At 42.3% G+C, this 15,428-nt stretch overlaps 1 protein-coding gene across 1 annotated transcript in view; it reads right to left on the bottom strand.

The window, feature by feature from the left end:
* cga (glycoprotein hormones, alpha polypeptide) overlaps positions 1–15,196 on the bottom strand; it is a 235,034-nt gene extending 219,838 nt beyond the window's left edge. The window contains exon 1 of the mRNA XM_051396113.1: positions 15,191–15,196. Coding sequence (XP_051252073.1) covers positions 15,191–15,193 — 3 coding nt within the window. The 5' untranslated portion in view covers positions 15,194–15,196. The remainder of the gene's footprint in view (positions 1–15,190) is intronic.
* Between the last annotated feature and the right edge of the window lie 232 nt (positions 15,197–15,428).

The following is a 15,428-nucleotide window of genomic DNA, read 5'->3' as shown; positions in this document are numbered from 1 at the left end:
TTGAATTGGGAGGCAGTGGGGGGTGGGTGGGGGGTGGGGGGTGGTGCAGCAGCCAACGTGCCGGAGATTTCTAATTTTGTCAGTGAGCTCTTGGCTGAGGGGTTTGTGACAGAGTGGTTTGGATGAGCAGAGGATGGAGCGAGGTGGAGAGGAAGAGCTATTGCTGTAATGCTCTTAGAGGTTAAAGGCTTGGGTACTTCTCTTTCAATAAGGCTTTCAGAGTATGTTCTGAGGAAAATATTAGCATCAAGTGCATGTAACAATTAACCTGCTTTTATCTTTGCCATTGAGCAGATTCATTTTTAAAGAAATAAGAACCAACTCCTAAAACATTGGTTTGGAATTTATTTCAAATAATCCTTCTGCCTCTGTTACAATACACTTAGAAGCACATACTTTCTTCAGCTTTTCTTATATTTTGTGTTTAAAGTGCACTGCTGGAGTCTTTTTAACGCCTTTCCTTTACAATAGTGAGCTTGTCATTCAGAGTACAGTGCATCTCCACCTTTTACATCACAGATCAATGCTATCTGCAAGAGTGCAGGAACAGGATTGTCTGCTTTATACTGACTTATGTTTCCCCCCCCATCTACTGCTGCGCTCTCCAGAATTCCAAGAAAACATTCTCCCTCCCCTCCATGTCATTGTGTGCTCAGTTCCTGATGTGACGAGCAGGTTGACACAGATGAGCAACAGACGAGAGATAGATTGTGTAGAGGGGGGAGGTGGGCTGGTGAGCTCTGTGCTTGTGCTGATGACTTCTACTTTGCATTGGAAGTGGCACACGGACGCCTTCAAATTAATGTGACTGCCTTCAACTTTTCGCTTTTTCTATCTCTCTCCTCCTTTACCCTCAGGCTTTTTAATTTTCACTGGTCCTTCTTCTCCGTGGCTTCCGTCCATCCTGGAGACAGATGCACCATAGGCGCTTTAAAGCTCCGTAATGTATACATTATTCATATCACTCCACAAAAGGTGCTCATTAAACTTTACATGGCCAATGGAGTAGGCAGCCATAGATTGAAAGTGTTGCCCGTATCACAAATGTCACAATGGATTGACAGAGGGAGGGGAGAGCGTTGCTGGGGGTTTGATTTGAAGATGGCTTTGATTTAACTCCAGGGTTATTTGCATCTGGCTTTATCCATCCTCCCTTTTCAGTTCGCTCTTTATTGTATTTGAGATTTGAGTTCTACACAGTTAAAGTTAAAGCTACTTTTATATAAAAACTAATTTTATGTACAAAAATGCAACATTTACTGTGGACTATTAAATGTAAAGTTATATGCTTTGCCAGGAATGGTATATACAGAACAATAATATATTTCAGGAAGTAGCAGATCCATACAGTGCAAGAGGCTGATGTATTTATGTATGCATAAACGCCATAATTCAACATCAAATGCATCTTTAAATGTGCCTAAACCACAGCAGTGTTTTTCACAACACAAACAAGCTGCCATGGAGGGCCCTTTGGGTAAGACCTACACGCTTTCCTTTTCCTTGGCCAAGGTCTCAACAGAGAATTCATCCCTTAATAATACAACACTTAACCCTTCTGTATTGTCCATAAAAGGCTGGGCTGGCAGGTACAGTAAACTGGTGGGACTAACAAAAGCTTGGCGCAGAGCTGAGAAAAACATCCACACAGGGAAATGAGCTGTCATTACAGTAGCAAGGCAACACTCAGGCACTTCTCTGTATGTGCTCATCTCTTCTGCTTGCTACCCCCAAGGTCCTCTTGCACTCATAAATACATAATTACGCCCACCGCCCGCCATGATGATTTCTGTTTTCATCAGCTGTCAGAAATGACCTGAATTACCCATCACTGTTTGACCCAAATGCAGCCGTCAGATATGTTAATCACAGCTTACATAACCACTCAGCCCTCTTTCCACCGACTTAAACTGTGTGTACGCGTGTGCCTGAAACCCCTTTAAATAGCACCTGTCACCAGCAGAACAAAATAAAGAAAAAAAATGAATAAAATACATTTAAAACTAGAGATGAGGTATTTTGCATCCATAAATTAACCTTGACTTTGACGTCTCTCGGCAGGAGGCGTGCTGAGCTGTACCTTTTTAATGTTTAACATGACAGAAAAGACAGAAAAACAGCAAAGGCTGATGTCCCTGAAAGCTATGACCTGAACTTATCCAGTATGCAGAGTGAGGAGGAGGAAAACAAGATAAACGTTGCGTTGACTTCAAGAAATATTTTGACAGCGGTAATTAAATATGTATTTATTTAGATACTGTGAAGATAGTATTAAAAGGATGTAAACAATTCTTTTTTTATATTGAATATAACACCTACATTTATTCTATGCATGTCTTTGGCATACAAAATTCTGCCAGTTCTATATGCAGTGAACTGGGAAGACCCCTTTGGACATCAGTCTCATGAGAAAGACCAACTGAATGTGGTGCGATGAGTTCACCCCCTTTCATTTTCTATGGGACACGGCTAATCCTTCCATAACCTTACTGGAGTGTTTTAAAGTCAATTGTGTTTGACATTTTAGTGTTTGAACTCATGTAGCCGGGCACAAGAAGACTGTTCTCTTTAGACATAACATGGCTGAATTCACTGTGGGATTTGTAGGTACAATCCTACAGACTGATGGCATTAATATTTCTTTGTAGAACATTTAGGAGAACTAATCTTAACTCTAGCCATGAGAATTTACATCAATATATTATGACAAAATTATGTGCCTTTTCAAGTCCACATAAATTCATAGCCAGTGGGTATTTGCATTATGTGTAAGATGTTTGCATAGTGTAACTAACTGATAATTTTGTAAAAAATAAGTACATTGCATTATCTCACTCTTATATCTGATGTATTTAGTTGTAATCAGAGGCACCATTTTATCAGCTAATTGAGAGTAACATACAAGTAAGAATTTTTGCTGTCAGCGCAAAAAGCATCACAGCAACAAGTTGCAGAAAAGGCTTTTTGCAATGTTATCTCATTAGTGGTAATTATAACAGATATCATCTTGTATTATTGTGTGAACCAACATATCCTGAAGCTAAAGTCCTTCCCCCAGCCCAATGCCTGTTTCCACATAACACTGGGTAGATTTCTCTCTGCCGTCTTTTCTTTGCATAAACAGTGCCTGCAGTCAAAGTCTGCTCTGATCAAAGGGACAAATCTATCCAGGAGCAATCAGGTTGCTGTGCTAGGCCGGGCTGCTGACAACTCCAGGCTCTTTGATCAGAAATACATCATCTTCAGCAGGCTGCCTGCCTGGATGCCTTTGTCTGGGGCCAGGAAATAGGGGAAGTGATAGCTCCCTCTTGGTGCTCTTCTTCGCTGCTACGCCTTTTGGCAGGCAAGATGAAAGCTACCCCAATTATAAGTGAAAATACCCCCAATGAACTGAACTGAGCTTCTAGGGTGCAGCTAGAGCCACCACCCCCCTATATCATCACTAAATCTCTATATGCTGTCTATGCATGATGGTACAAAAAGATATTGTCAATTTCTCTTTTCCCTTCCCCTGTCTTTCTTGGTGAAATGAGACTTTGGGTGAGATAGTGTGCCAGTGCAATTGAGGTCACATCCAAAAGCATCGGTCTCCCTCCTCCCAATTTAGTAACTGCAGTTCTAATAACATGGTCTTCTCAGCAAGGAAAAAGAAAAGTGAATGTCTGGGCCTCTAAGCACACCTCTGTCGCTCCCCTCCCCTTCTTTCAACCCCTTGACTGTGAGCTAAAGCGATTTTTTTTCACCCAGCTTCAAGAGGTGGAACAGGAGATGTTGAATGATGGACAGGTGTGCAGGCATTGTGCTGTTCTGCTCTGCACTGAAGGAGATCATTGATTTGCATTATAGTCCCACACATAAAACACAACCCTCCACACACACACAGACACACACACACACACGCCCCCATCCACATCTTACTGTTCCACCCTTATGACTGCACCACCTCCCACATGGCAGCCCACACCCCAGCTCCTAATCAAGGAGTGAATGTTTATCTCACTTCCTGTCTTTTATAGGGGTGGAGTGTTATCTCCGGCTTCTGGTACCACCTCACCTGGGCTGACCCGAGAGGGAAAGCTATCACGCCTCGACACAGGCTTTTACAAGCCTGCTCGGATGATGTCAAAACCATACATTGCCTCACAGAGAATTTACATCTGGATGCATTAAATGAGGGTTATTGCAGGAGACTTAACCTTTCTCACTGTCACACTTGGCTCATATCTTGGCTCAAACAAATCAAACCAATTTGACTTTGAATAAATTACCAAAACAGTTTTTTTTTCTGTTTTTCTGCACACAGGGAAAAAAACCCAGGGAAGCCGGTGCTGCTTAAAGGTGTAATCCCCTGCGTCAACAGCCTCAGAAGCATATCAGGTGTCTTTAAGCTCATCCACCTGTCAGTGAGCTCTTCCAGCAATTACACATCTGTCAAGTGTCACCTATCTCAGCTCTCACTGACAAGGGTTATGTCAAGCAGTCAGCCATTACAGCGGCCCAAATGGAGTCTGCATTGTTTAGAGCCAGCAGGAAGTGGCCATGACATGGAAGAGTGAGCAGGGTCTCCATAGTGTGACTGGGAAGCCAAGCTAACGGTTAGTTTCAGAGATGGAGGAAGGGGGGGGGTATGGGGCTTCTGTCCAGATCTCTTTTCTTGTGTCTCCTCATATTTCTCAGAGCTGGAATGGCAGCAAGGGTGTTTTTTGTTCACTACATAGAGCCTTGGGACTCATCCAGGCTGGTTAAATCTTTGCCCTGGGCAACGGCTTTTATATGCATGAGCTTGATTTGACCTGTCTTCAGGCTGTGAATTGGGTTATGCAAAAGAGAAAATCTGGCAGAATATTAAATATGATATCAGGTTTAGCCTTTCCACGTGCTTTAATATTGTCTACCAGTCTTGGTAGTGGTTTGAAAGATACTGTGTGTGTTATTTTGCTGTGTGGTGGAGGAAACATACTTTAAAATAAGAAGATGTCTCACAGAATATGTTTTGCCTACTTGTATTCTTACCAGAAGTTAGATGAGAAGATTGATACCACTCTTATGTTTCTCCAGTAAATGTAAGGCGACAGCCAGCAGCCAGTTAGCTGAAGTTAGTGCAAAGACTGGAAAGACTGGGAAACAGCTAGCATAGTTTCCTCCAGAGGTACCACAAAACCTCACTTTCTAACATATTATGTCTCTGGCATATCTTTATATCAAGTTGCACTTTTAAGGGGGTTATGCGCCAGCTTATTTCTTAGTTAGGAGCATAAAGCTCCTTCATTAGCAAGAAAGTGAATAAGCATAAAATGTTGAACTCTTCCTTTGAGACTAGAATCATCAGGCTACTTTTATCTGCTATGAACAATTAACTCTGAAAACACTAAAACATTGTTAAAGTACCTTGAACTAGACAACCACTGCACACTGTTTGCTCATATTATGCATAAGGTTTCACACAGATCTTTAAGGTCTTCAAAACTACTTCTGAACACTTCTCAGCCCTCATAAATATTTTAGTGTATGTTACAGTCTGAGAGAATCATCAGATCGTGTCTCGTCTGTGTGGCCTGTTGTAATGGCTGTTAACACCCCTTCTTTGTTGCTTTCTCAACTGAATTTTGTATCACAGGTGCTATACTCAGTGTTAAAAGCTTGCAAGTAAAGAAAGAAAGATTGAATCTGGGTCACTTTAATGCTCTCGTCCGTCACACCGCTACATCTCCACAGGCCTGAGACGCAAGGCACATTGTCAAGTATTAATGAAGAAAACGTCCCTGTAGGGCTGGTGTTTGTCAAACCAAATTACATACATTCAGTTGGAAAGGTGAGGATTAATCTTTCAAATCCCTTCTGGATGTGTAGGATGCACCATAGAATCCCACACTGAAAATAACCCCCTGACGCTGACGCGAATTGGCTGAGCAGAAGCATTGTGCTGTTATGGTATACATACTGCAGGACGAGATGCCAGTAAACTAGTGAATATGCTGACAGCAATACAGTACCTTCTATAGCTGCAGCAGCTGGTAAATATGCACACACTTAGACAAAAACTGGGACAGAATATATTGTAGCAGTGTGCCAGCGACTGTTTGGTGTTTTCATTATTGTGTTTTCCATTTTTGGCTTTTCATCGAATGAATAATTCTGACTGGTGATAGAAAATACAGAGAGACAAACAACAGAAGAGCAATACTACGTGTGAGGGGGGGGCTTTAAAATAATATGAAAAAAGAAAGAGCCTGCATGACAATAATGTCTTTCTTAGGTGGTCATACTGCAGCAATCCTTTGTAGGAGCTTAAAACACATGCAAATGTTTCTTTCATATTTATTATAATCACATGAACAAAGGGTGCATGGAAAAAAGACATAGTCAAACCTACTCATGTAAAACAACCAGACAAACAAACAAGCAAATAAGCAAGAAACTGTAAACTCCATTCTAGTGCTGCCAGTGTACTTTTTCTGGCAAAAATGGCCTTTTTCACAAACCGCTTTACAGTGATGGTTGAAGCTTTTGTCCCATGTGGCGGTTTTATTTGGTTGCGGAGAGAAAAAAATAATTCTAAGTCAATTAAATGCCATTGATAATACACAGAAGGGCTGCTGTGAGAACGGCAAAGCAATCCACATCTTCGCTCATTTATGGTGGGGATTTGGTCTACCATGGGAAAGAAGCACTGGAGGTGGATCTGCAGAATTTCCCCCCTCCATCTCTCCAGCTAGTGTCTTGCTGAGATTTAAATAAGCCTAAAGATTACTTGAGGGCCTTTAAATGCAAATTTTGGTGAGTGTGCAAAGCCCCTCCTGTAAACCTCAGCCTTATCATTTGCCTCCCAGATTAGGGCCTGTCTGAGATGGGAAGCTGGCTCCAGGCCCCCCAATAAGCTGCAGGCCAGGGGCCACTCCAGTGAGAGAGAGATGGATGGAGAGGGAAGGAGCTTGCTGCGGCTATGTGTGCCAAGGTCAGTGGTGGCTGCACTCACAATAATCAGTAAGTATCAAGAGACTTACATCTGGGGGTTTGCTTATCTCACTCTGTGTTTGTGTGTTTCTGTGCAGTGCATGCGTGTTTGTGTTTGTGTGTTTTTAGCTACTTCAAACACAACCACAGTACACTCAGTCACAAGGGCTCTGAGCCAGGATCTTTGACTGATTAGGCAATAATCAATTAACAAATTAGGAAAAAGTAAGCATAACTGCCTTGTATCCCATGAATTATAAAACACTTTGGTGCACAGCTACAGCAATTGGCCCAGTGTCCTGCACTTTTTAGGGGGGATAACAGATGTTGGAAATGGCTTTGATAGGTATATTGGCTCTGAGGAAAATCCAAGAGTATTTATGGTTTGAAACATGAAAGGATCCTGGCTTGTGGATGCATTTATATTTGAATGGCACCCACTTCATTACTTAATGATTTGAAAAGGCTGTTAGGGAGCTGAGCCTGAGCCAGCGAACCCATGACCCTGCTGAGTCAATGTGCTAAACAGACACAGCCTCTGCTTCAGGCAGCTACACTTCTCACACCATAGAAATATGTCATATGGGTATACAATAAAGGAGAATTCCTTAGAGAGTAAAATACACCAGCTTGTGCAAGAATGAAATATATCGTATATATATGAGCTTGTTAAAGCAGCTATATTCAATATCTTTATTGTTACAATTTATCAAATGTGTAATGTCACTCTGCAGTTCCCCTCAGCTCTAAAGAGCTTTATAACATCTTTCAGCTCATTGTTTTGGTTTTCAAGTCCCAACAATGTCCGCAACAAATATTAGAAGAAGGGAAAATAGCTTTTGGGAGCCTAACTTTGAGACACTAATGTATTGACTTTATGTTTCTCCAGAGTTTTACTGTTGACTCCAATATACAGAGTTTTCTTGGAGCCAACACCTACCAGCCATTACTGGAACGGCAGCTTAAAGCAATTCTGCCTTGGCTTCAGTAATGAACTGTAATGGTTACTGCTTGCTGCTAAGCAGTAGTTATGTTGCTCAAGGGCACTACCATAGTAGCTATTTGGGAATGTGCACTTGCGTTTCCCTGCTCTGATGTTTCTAGCTTGGCTTTTCATGTCTCCACTTCTCAAACCACAAGCCTCATGTCTGCAAAGCTATCCATTTTACTACATATCAGACTATCTGAGGTCACTGAACTGCACCGCTATTATTCAATGTGTGTGTACAGTATAGCACATTATGTCGCTCCACCCTTTGATTTTTCAACCTCACTGTAGCCTACTTTCTGTGCATCTGGCACAGTGTGTAGGCACAGCTGGTGTCAACAAGGACCTATGCTGTCAGAAAGCACCAAACTCAGGTCAAGGTCATGGAGGGAAAAGTTAGTGATGGTGGGAGGAAGGGTGGTGGCAGTCTTGACTGATGTTGTGGTTGACTGCTCTCTGTCTACAACACCACCCGCCTCCTAAGAAACACACTCACACACACACACACACACACACACACACACAAACGCACACACACAGATTCATACACGCACACAACCCCTTTCATCCCCTTTTTCTTTAGTATGTCCCCTTGTCATACAGCCTCCCCTCCTCCCTCCCAGGTGCTCAGAAACGATGTGGATGAGGTCGAGGACATGAGGAGCCCACCGGAGAGAGAACAGATGTCACATGCCTCTTGCACCATGCTCAGGGATGTGTGTGTGTGTGTGTGTGTGTGTGTGTGTGTGTGTGTGTGTGTGTGTGTGTGTGTGTGTGTGTGTGTGTGTGTGTGTGTGTTCTGCACTGTGACAGGTAGTGTGTCGTGGTTGAAAGGTAAAGTCGGGCCTTACTCCCAGAAGGAAATGGAATGAAATGGGGGCCAAGAAAGGGGGAAGGGGCACCAGGATAAAAAGAAATGTATGAAAATAGGTCCAGGATGTAGACACCTTGTTGTCTGGTGTTCAGTGTGAACTTTACAACAGGCTGTCAGTCGAAACCAGGAGTGGGAAACTGTCATGTTGTATATGTCATGTTTTCAAGCTGAGCTCAGAAAAAGATCCCCAATAATCAATAAATAAACAATCAAATGTTCATTCAATTTAAATCTCTGCCCCAGAAAGAGCTGATCACTGGGACAAGCACCTCAGAGTGGAAAGTCATTTACTGCTGTTACAGCTGACAAGAAGAGGTATTTTGTCATGGCAGCATGCATGCTTTCATTTATCATTCATGGGTCATATTGTTCTAGATTGGTGATTAAACAGTCGGCAGATTCAGAGCTACGTTAATGGCCGGAACACACACACCTACACAAGCATACACATCTATTAGAGGTTATACCTTTTTAAAAAAAATATATATGTATGACTTGTTAGTGAACTGCATTTGGAAGCATTATTGCTGATCCATTCAAAAGTACAGCATGTTCTTGATCAAGATAGCTTCACCTTTGTCATAATTAGACACACACACACAAGTGGCATGCTTAATGTAAACTCACCTGTGAATTGACTCATTAGAAATCACACTGATAACAGATATGCCATGTCCACCTACCACATAGAGAGTGATCCACTGCATCCCCTGTAATACCTCCCTCTGTGATAATGTACATATTCATTATTCAACACAGCCTGTCAGATTAACAGAATATTCGGCAGATTAGCTGGTTAGCTGTCTGGTGGTCTTGTCTTTCATCCAGCAACTAGAGTGCCCTGACTAAGCACATCAAAATGGCAGAAATCCCAGGTGGTATGTAGTGCAGGAGCAGACCTACTTTTGGCACTTCTGATCTGGTCTGAAAGGTTTGGATGGATTATGCTGTCTCTAAATCTTTGCATTGAACATTGACTGATCCTAACTACGTTCATGTATGTGTATGAATATTTACATGCCATGTTTGGCCACAAGGGAGAAGGATTTATCCTTCAGTTGGAGTCAGAGGTATCTGTGAGCCAACATGTCCTATACCTTCCAGGTACTGAAGCCTATGAATATCCGGTAGAGCTTAAATGTTCAAAGCCACCTTCATGCTGTGGCCGGTGAGTCCTGCACGATAAGCAGGCATCCTTTTTCTGCAGCACAGGTCTCTGTTGGATGAAGAAATCTGACCCAAATGGCACTGCTTCCTAGAAATGCACGCTGTTGAATGCGTTGGGGTAGATGAATGCATGTGTATTTGTGTATGTGTGTGAATGTGTTTATTCAATTGTGTTTGTGTGTGCTAACCAGGCTGTTTAATCTGAACCGGTCCTTGAGTTTAGCATGGTTTTGGCATGTTTTTTTCTTTCGTTTGAAGGTGACATCATTCTAAGGATTCTCCACTTGAGTGTGCATGCTGTGTGTGTGTTGGTTTTATGTGAGTGAAGCTACAGAATGTGTGTATGTTGCACATATGCTGACAATTATGCGTCAGTTTCCACAGGGAAACCAGTGGGCAGGATGGAAAGTGTATTTGAACCTACATTACATAAGTCTACAATCAGTGGGTATGGTAGTGATTCAAACTATGGTAAACATGTTGGCAAGAACTAATCAGGGAATCTTTCATCTCCTAGTATTGCAGTTTATACATCATTCTGGCTCAGTACTGTATACCCTATAGGGGTTTGTGTTGGGGTATAACCTGTGTGTGAAAGGAGGGCGAAAAAGTCTGAGGGTGCACAAACGTGTCTATTCCCATAAATAATTAACATCACCCATTTTATAGCAGCATTACAGTCTACGGCTTTTTTTTTCAGAGCAGATGAGGCAAGAGCCTCATCAACCCGCATATTCCAACAAACACTAAGGTTAAAATCATTAATTGGTGGAGGGGATTTTATTGGACAGCCCTTTATTAATGTTTTACAAGAGGATTGCCTCATTCTCAAATTACCATCCGGGCTGAATGTCTCTCTGATTTGGCCTTTGGTCTGGGACCAGTGCAACACTCCTCTCAGTTCCATTTGTCGGGCCCCCTGAGTGTTTACAATTGCCTTCTGTTGTAAAAATCAGGCTGGTCTGACTTTTCCCTGCGGTTGACTTTTGTTAACTATGAGGTGCCACGTCCCTGTTCAGTATATAGGGGAGAAGCAGCCAAAAAAGCACCGCAGGGGCATCGTAAAACAGCCTCACAGGATATTGAAATAATGACCGTTGTTTGCAAAAACAGGATAGCCCAACTCAAATCATTTCCTCATGTATTTGTCCTGAGCGATCATAAAATCTTCCGAGAACACTCAAAGTTGTCTGCGGTCTGCTAATCCAATATGGAATGGGGCACATAGAAAAGAAACATTGCCTCTAACTACCTAGTTATCTTGCTGAGTCTGCCAAGCAGCCTGAATCTGTTCTGATTTTTGGCCTATCAGTCTGGAGAGTGAGGGTACAGGCAGTGAATTAATGGTCAGGAGATTTATTTGTTTGGTGTAATAAGGACTGTAAAACAGTAAGAGCTCTGTGCAGCCTTGCAGGCCCCCTGCCCCGTGGGTACAATCAAATGTTGCCAGTAAATCAATAGAGCTGGAAGAGGTTTTTATAACCCGAGTTTAACACCAGGCTCTAAGTGCTCCAGGTGGCAGGTCATTTGTTCATTATCCCAACTTATCACAATAAACAATGGCAACTCTGATTGGACTACTCTGCTACCACGAGGGGAAAAAATTGAAGAGGAAGAAGACAAAAATCTCAGGTGGGCAAGGAAGGGCTAATAAGGAAGGCAGAGAGTGGGCAGGAGACAGGGGAGAACCAGAAGATTAACCACTGTAATTACGTACAGGAGCACAGAGGAGGACTGGGACAGTACGAGTAACAGATAGCTTGAGAACTCTACAACCTGTCAGCCTGCACTGATGAGTCCTCTGATGCCACGGTTATAATCATGCCTCTCTCTTTCAGTGCCACCAACAGGTTAGGGCTTCTAATATTGTAAATACTTACAACATAGCCTGGTCTTTCTTTTGGGAGCAAGGTTGCAAATGTACAACATTCACACATGCGAGAGACAAAAATTGTGTTGTGTGTTGGGTTGTGAACAGAAACAAGATGAATTGCTTCAATAATTTTGTGGCCTCTTTAAACATGTCTCAAGCTGGCCCTGAATTATATTGCAAAAGTGAACGAGTAATACTTGTAACATATGATGGCAGATTATTAAAAGCAGTAGTGTTTAAATCATCACAGAGATACAGTTCAGGTACAGGAATCAAAATACTGTTGAAAAAGCAGATCTAAACACCATGCTTGTGCAGTAGGTAAAGCAGTAAAATAAGCTTACATGCTGTTTGCAGATGGCTTTACCCAAAGGACCTTACAGTAATGTGAGTGAATTTTTGTGACCCCACTGGGAATTGAACTCCTAACCCATGACAACCACATGCTTTATCAACTAAACTACACTGGACCACATGGTTCTGCACCTTGTAAAGGTGAACAGTGTGTTTGCAAAAGACACCCCAGCATATAGGAACCACGTGGAATATCACTGCCATACGGTACAGTGAAAAAATTGCTCCAATCTTAGTTATTCAAATTTTGTGTGCTTAATTTATGACTCCTGTACAGGAGCGTGGCAGCTGGAGTTTGTAATTATACAACACACTCCACTCTTTCTACTCTGCTGCCGACACACTACTGCATAATTTACATGTCTATTAGCTCATCAATTACAGTGTAATTACATAGATGCACAACTAGCCTTTTACCATATTATAAAGCAAGTCATCAAATGAGTAAGTGAACAAACAAACAAACAAGCAAACAAGCCGATAAAGATGGAGCAAACAAAGAGATGTAAACTGAAAGGCTGGAATTTCAGTATGTGACAAGAAGTCACCCCAGTTCCTTCAATATTGTTTTCATTCTTCTTCTCTCTGTCTCCCCTTGTAGCATTTAATCTGAGAGGGCCTTATCCTCCGCTTATGAACTGCATTTGTTTACTCCTGATTCCACTGTTCCGCAAACCATCTCATGATTCATTACTGTGATTAATAAGCCTATCATGTGAAACAAAAATACTGTAGCGTTGCATCTCAAGACTCATTGTCTCTCCCATAAGCATTTGCAGGGATGCATAATCTAGCAGCATGAATCTGTTCCTGATTCTCTCTCTCTCTCTCTCTCTCTCTCTCTCTCTCTCTCGGTTCTCTCGCCGTCCCTCTCTCTTTCACTTTTTGATGAATTAATGACAGAGTGATTTTAGAAATGCATAATGCATGATAAGAATTGGTTTGTAATGGAAACAAACAGAGACAGTGGTGTAGGTCGGGGTGGCAAATCTATTGACCATCAGGAGTGCCTCATCCAGTATGCATTACTTATAGAGGTTGGATTTGTTTTTGTGCTGTGAATACTAAAACTCGAGCTAACACAAGACGCTCGAAGTGCTGATGAGCCCTTTGCAATTTGGCACTATGGTTTGAATTCTTACCGTTTCAATAACCTTAGAGGGATGTGACTGGCAAATGGAAAACTGGTGGGAATTTTGAACTGAAAAGTCTGAAAGTGTGTTTGGGGTTACATCGGGAACATATTTTCTTTCCATTTTTGATTGGCGTGGCTTTAAAACAGCATAGTCCTTAAACGTAGATGGAAATGGATAAACTAGCAATAACTTGGAATAACCATGGATGAAGATAAAAGAAATAAAAGGCAGTGATCCCATCACCCACTCACAGTTTCAATCAAAGACATCTTCACTGCAGCTCGCCAATTTTGCCTTGTCATTCTTTCTCAAAATGTCTGTATCATATATAGACAACAGGACACTGTGGACATTGTCTAGACTCAATGTCCACAGAAGGTATCCTTGAAATATACCTTTAATAAACAGGCCTAATTTCTATGCAGCATTGGGCTTTCTTTGAGCCCATACACTCAGAACAGCCCATTCAGCATTCGTGCACGCATTCACGCCACTGTTGTTTTGGCTGCTGCAGGTCATAGCGGTGATAAATCTGGGAAAGTTAGCCTTGGTAATAGACTCCAGAAGGGGTCTGGGAGTTAAACAGTGATGAGCAATGGAAACTGTGGTCAGCAAGAGAGCAGCTGTAACCCTCTAACAGGCGTGGACAAGATGGGAGGAAGGAAACAGCCAAACGTTCAGAGGCCCAGCGATGGGTCTATTTTAGGAGAGGGGCTGGAGGGAGAGGAGGGGAAATCCAGCAAGGCAGCAGTTGAGCAGCACATGTGGATGTGCTACAGACCGACTGTTGAAGAAGCAATGAGAGCTCAGCGGGAGAACAAGAGGGTCTGGAGATGAATAGCTTGTACGGAGGCACTGTTAACTCCAAAAACTAGTTTTTAATGTTGGGTGTGCCTTGAGAGTTTGTGTAAAGGGTAAGTGGAGCTACACAAGTATAGCCCTGGAAAAAGACATGTGGCAAGCCACCGTTGCATAATCCTCTAGAGACATGGTTAGAAACTAGCAAAGGCAAAGAAGCTATAAAGAGGAAGAGGGCGAGCGAGAGAGAGAGAGAGAGAGAGAGAGAGAGAAAGAGTAGCCTGCTGCTTTCTGCTCTCTCAGGTTTCTGTCTTCTCCTTTTCACCTTTGACCCTAGAATGATCCTCGATTAATGCCATTTGTTGAACACAACAGATTCTTTGTCAACATGCAAAAATAAATGACCCAGGCATTGATATGTATATTAGCCCCCATGGGCTCTGTCTTCTCTGCGACTGAACGATTCCTATTGACGAGTATTTGCTGCCACCGTAAGTTATTGTCTAAATAATTGATCTAATTGATTAAGCTCAATGGGAATCAACAAAATGACTGGTTTAATGCGTGAAGATATTTCTTGGGAATCAATACTGATTGTTAATCAAAATGGCTACACTGTTATTGCGAGGTCATCTATTATATGGCCTTAGCTGTTTACATTTTAATCTGGCTTTTATTTGTGTTCCAAAGATTCTGGCCATCAGCCTGAAACCCCCTCGTCTGGCTTATGTCTTGACAAAGTAAATAAATGATTTGGTACCCTCGCTGGTCGGGTTGGAATGTCAAAGGTCACTGGGTCAGAGCTGCAAGCAGCCAAATTAAGTTTGAGGACACCATACGCTCAGTTCCTCTCTATTTGATTACTGTCTACCCATGTGCCCTAGAACATGGACACACAACCCAAGCACAGCTCACTGGTGAGTTTAATGTTGGAGCATAGTAATTCAGTAACCTTCAACAGCCAACACTCTACTTTTCAGCAGCAGCCCTGTTTTGATTGAGACCTTATGAGGTTAAAACAAACGCTGGGTTTCAAGAAAAGCAACCATGTTGAGAAGGTGAGGTAAAGTACGTGGCAGTGTGCAGCATCTCAATGGGAAGAAAAGAGTACTATGTTTCTGTTATTGTTGAAAAGTTAGGACTTCTCCTGTGCAATCTGTCATTTGTTTTCAGGGCATTAGACAGCCCACAGAGAATGGATCTTATTTCAAACATTAAAGTGGCGTCCAAGGCACTTGAAGTAAACAAATTAGACTTGGTGGTTCAGATGGCTCAAATGACAAT

The sequence above is a fragment of the Dicentrarchus labrax genome, unplaced genomic scaffold, assembly GCF_905237075.1.
Source record: "Dicentrarchus labrax unplaced genomic scaffold, dlabrax2021, whole genome shotgun sequence".
NCBI classification, from domain to species: Eukaryota; Metazoa; Chordata; class Actinopteri; family Moronidae; genus Dicentrarchus; species Dicentrarchus labrax.
The sequence above is the reverse complement of the archived record's forward strand: the minus strand, read 5'-3'. Positions and strand labels throughout refer to the sequence as shown.